The following is a 3,366-nucleotide window of genomic DNA, read 5'->3' on the forward strand; positions in this document are numbered from 1 at the left end:
CTGTGTAATTCAGATCATAATGATTGCGTGACATTTTATGTCATACAATTTTGAGACCCTGTGAAGTTTAACAAAATAGTTAACATGTACATTGAAAACGTGACATGAATAAAGCACAGAGATATTCCAGAAACCAGCTATTACCATGTCAGAGTGGAGGACACTCAGAAAACCTCTGATACATGAGAATACATGGAAAATAATAATACTAATAAACTTGAATACGGGGAATGTTAAAATCAAAGATCAGATTTTACTATGATCCAATAGTAAAGTGTTCTGGTGGAGAAGAAAGAAGAAATTGTAAACGCATGTACATAAAATTTAAAGAAAGTCTACACATTTTCTTTTAATATCTAGAGTAATTATTTATGTTTAATACCTTTCATGACGCTTAGAACTTTGAGGGATGTTTCCAGCATAATATTACAAGTTCAAGTTCAAGCTTTAAATAAACTGAATAACATCGAGTTCTGTTACACAATCACCAAAAAAGTTCATCCACTGTCGAGCTCATCAGGTTCTGATACATGTAGACTTCTAGCTATTTCAACCATCAAATTCAAAGTAAAGAGGCCTGAGTAAGCCAAAGAAGCCAGGGAAGCGCAATCATAGGGGCAGCTCTCCACTGTCGGCGATGACAACCTTGCTTTTGGGTGTTCCGTTCTGTCGCCCTTCAGCTTCGACTTTGTACACAACATCCATTCCAGAGATCACCTTGCCAAAAACAACATGCTTTCCATCCAGCCTACCAGGGAAGGAAAAATCACCAATTCATTTTAGAAAATTAAAAAGGAATAACTTTCACAACTTGAAATATCGATATTGTACAAAAACCCCCTTGACTATTGGAAATTGTCATGAATGCTAAATCATATGAGTGACGGGTCTAAACTACCCCAAGTACTATGTACCTATACTAACTAGAAAAGAGGTAGAAAGTATGTAAGGCAAAATTGTCCAAAAACATGTCACTAGCAAAGCACGCGACACAAGTGCTGTCAATTATTCTACTTTAGTCAAAGAACTTCACATGGTTTCTCTAATCTATAAGGAAATTTTTGAAGATGCAAATTGTTAAACACCCCAAAGTTCAAGAGGGGTTTTTGTGAAATTTACCCAAAAAATTCATAGCTAAGGTATGCATGTAAAGAACGAATATTTACCAGCTAGTCGTTACAGTAGTGATGAAGAACTGTGATCCATTAGTGTCACGTCCAGCATTTGCCATCGACAATAGTCCTGACCGATAGAGAATGTTATGATTTATGAATAAAGTTCAACAGAAGATAAAGTGAAAATTATCCTGCGTATTTTACCTGGTCCGGTGTGCTTGAGCTTGAAGTTTTCATCAGCGAATTTAGTGCCATAAATGGACTCTCCACCTGTTCCATCACCACGAGTGAAGTCACCTCCTTGAATCATAAAGCTGGGGATGATCCTGTGGAATGAGCTTCCCTTGTAGTGGAGAGGTTTCCCACTTTTACCCACTCCTTTCTCACCTGCAAATATAGGCAAATGCATTCAAGTTTCTAGTGCAGAATAGCAAACAGCAAATTATTGATGATGGCATAATATCTCTTAATGAAAATTAAAGAATTACTTAGGACTACTGTATGCACATCAGAGAATGGAGGAACAAATCAAAAGATGGGATAGGTCAAAATATCATATATATATGCAACATTTTAAACCCTTGTTATATTTTCTCTCTTTCCAATCAAGCTCTTGTTTCTTCTCTGAGCTATATTACAAACAATAACTTTGGGTCATCAGCAATTTAAACTGTCTTATGCCAATGAACAAATCTTAAGTGAAACTCAATGAACTGGATATGCCAAGGAACAAATCTCAAGATTGCAGAAGTTGTAAGCATAAATTAAACCAAACAGATTAATCATAGTATGATTCTGACGTACCAGTGCAAAGTGCTCGGAAGTTCTCTGCACAACAAGCGAAAGAAACAAGTTTAGATGGTTTCCAAATTCTAATTCAACTCTATATGATAAATTATTTTGATTGAAATGAAAATAGAAAGATGGAAGAATCACAAGAAAATAAATAAAAGAATTTGACAGGATACACATATCCCAGTACTTAACCAATGAAAACATACCTGCGGTTTTTGGCACCGCTTTTCCAAAGAGACCGATCACAACACGACCTATGTCCATAACAATTTTGTTAAATGATGATGTTCAAAATTGAGTTCAATTGATGATTTTTCAAAAAAAAGTGTAAAAACAAATCTAACTACATGCAAACACATCGAATAAGACACCTTAAACTAGCTTGTAACTAAAAATAAGAGATGTAACAAAAATAGAGTGAGCTATAAGATCTCAGACTAGGTCCCTCTTTAAGTAAAAATATCTCATATCCACAAAGTCACATATATGTTGAATGCCAAAAAAAGGATTATTCGAGTGAACATTCATCATATTTGTTGAGAGAGAGAGAGAGAGAGATAACTAGTATTTAGTCCCACATTGGTTAGGTAATAATTATGTAAAGATTCTCCTATTATAAATATAGTGGAATAGAGGAAAGAATATTTGTCACGCCCCAGGCCCGCGGGCCTGTTGACGCATGCGAGCCGTGGGACCCACCGAGTGTAACGTGCTATTTGGCTCAAACCACTGCCAAAATCGACTAGCTGATGTTATACTTGAGTCTTTAGCTTTACTATATAAACCTTTAAATATCATATTCTCTCACCGATGTGGGACTATAACTTTGGGTCGGTGAATGTCACACTTACCCCACCTTACAAAGTCGACGTCCTCGTCACGACGTGACAATTAGCACATCTCAGGCTACCAAGCGATGTGGACTTTAGAGGTAGCTCCTACGGGCTCTAGAGGTGACTCCCACCACACGGTGTAGCACTTAGCCCCGCATAGCACTTAGCTCCACACTTCCGGCTAGCAACTGCTCTGATACCATTTGTCACGCCCTGAGCCCACGGGCCTGATGCAAGCCGTGGGACCTACCGAGTGTAACGTGCTATTTGGCTCAAACCACTGCCAAAATCGCCTAGCCGATGTTACATTTGAGTCTTTAGCTTCACTATATAAACCTATAAATATCTTATTCCTATAGGACTATAACTTTGGGTCGGTGGGATGTCATAATATCAACTCTTCTTTTCCCTATTTCTCTCTGATTACTTTTATTACATGGTGTCAAAACAACCCCGATTTGAATCTTGTTGGCCAAGAATTTAATGCTGATTGGAAAAAGTTGTTGCTGCTGCATGAGCACGGGCTTTCAGCCCATAGAAAAGGAGCTCAACCCACGAAGGCATTGCTAGAATTAGTATAAAAGTATAATCTCCAATTCTCGATCCTCACCATAACTTTTATT

The 3,366-nt window shown here is 37.5% G+C and overlaps 1 protein-coding gene across 2 annotated transcripts in view; it reads right to left on the minus strand.

The window, feature by feature from the left end:
- LOC109844451 (peptidyl-prolyl cis-trans isomerase CYP19-4-like) overlaps positions 321-3,366 on the minus strand; it is a 14,135-nt gene continuing 11,089 nt past the window's right edge. For both annotated transcript variants that reach the window (XM_020413499.1, XM_020413498.1), the window contains exons 3-7: positions 2,117-2,164; positions 1,920-1,943; positions 1,320-1,502; positions 1,167-1,242; positions 321-748 (exon numbers count right to left, since the gene is read on the minus strand). In XM_020413499.1, coding sequence (XP_020269088.1) covers positions 610-748; positions 1,167-1,242; positions 1,320-1,502; positions 1,920-1,943; positions 2,117-2,164 — 470 coding nt within the window. In that variant the 3' untranslated portion in view covers positions 321-609. The remainder of the gene's footprint in view (positions 749-1,166; positions 1,243-1,319; positions 1,503-1,919; positions 1,944-2,116; positions 2,165-3,366) is intronic.

This window comes from Asparagus officinalis, chromosome 6 (genome assembly GCF_001876935.1).
Source record: "Asparagus officinalis chromosome 6, Aspof.V1, whole genome shotgun sequence".
In the NCBI taxonomy this organism is placed as follows: domain Eukaryota; kingdom Viridiplantae; phylum Streptophyta; class Magnoliopsida; order Asparagales; family Asparagaceae; genus Asparagus; species Asparagus officinalis.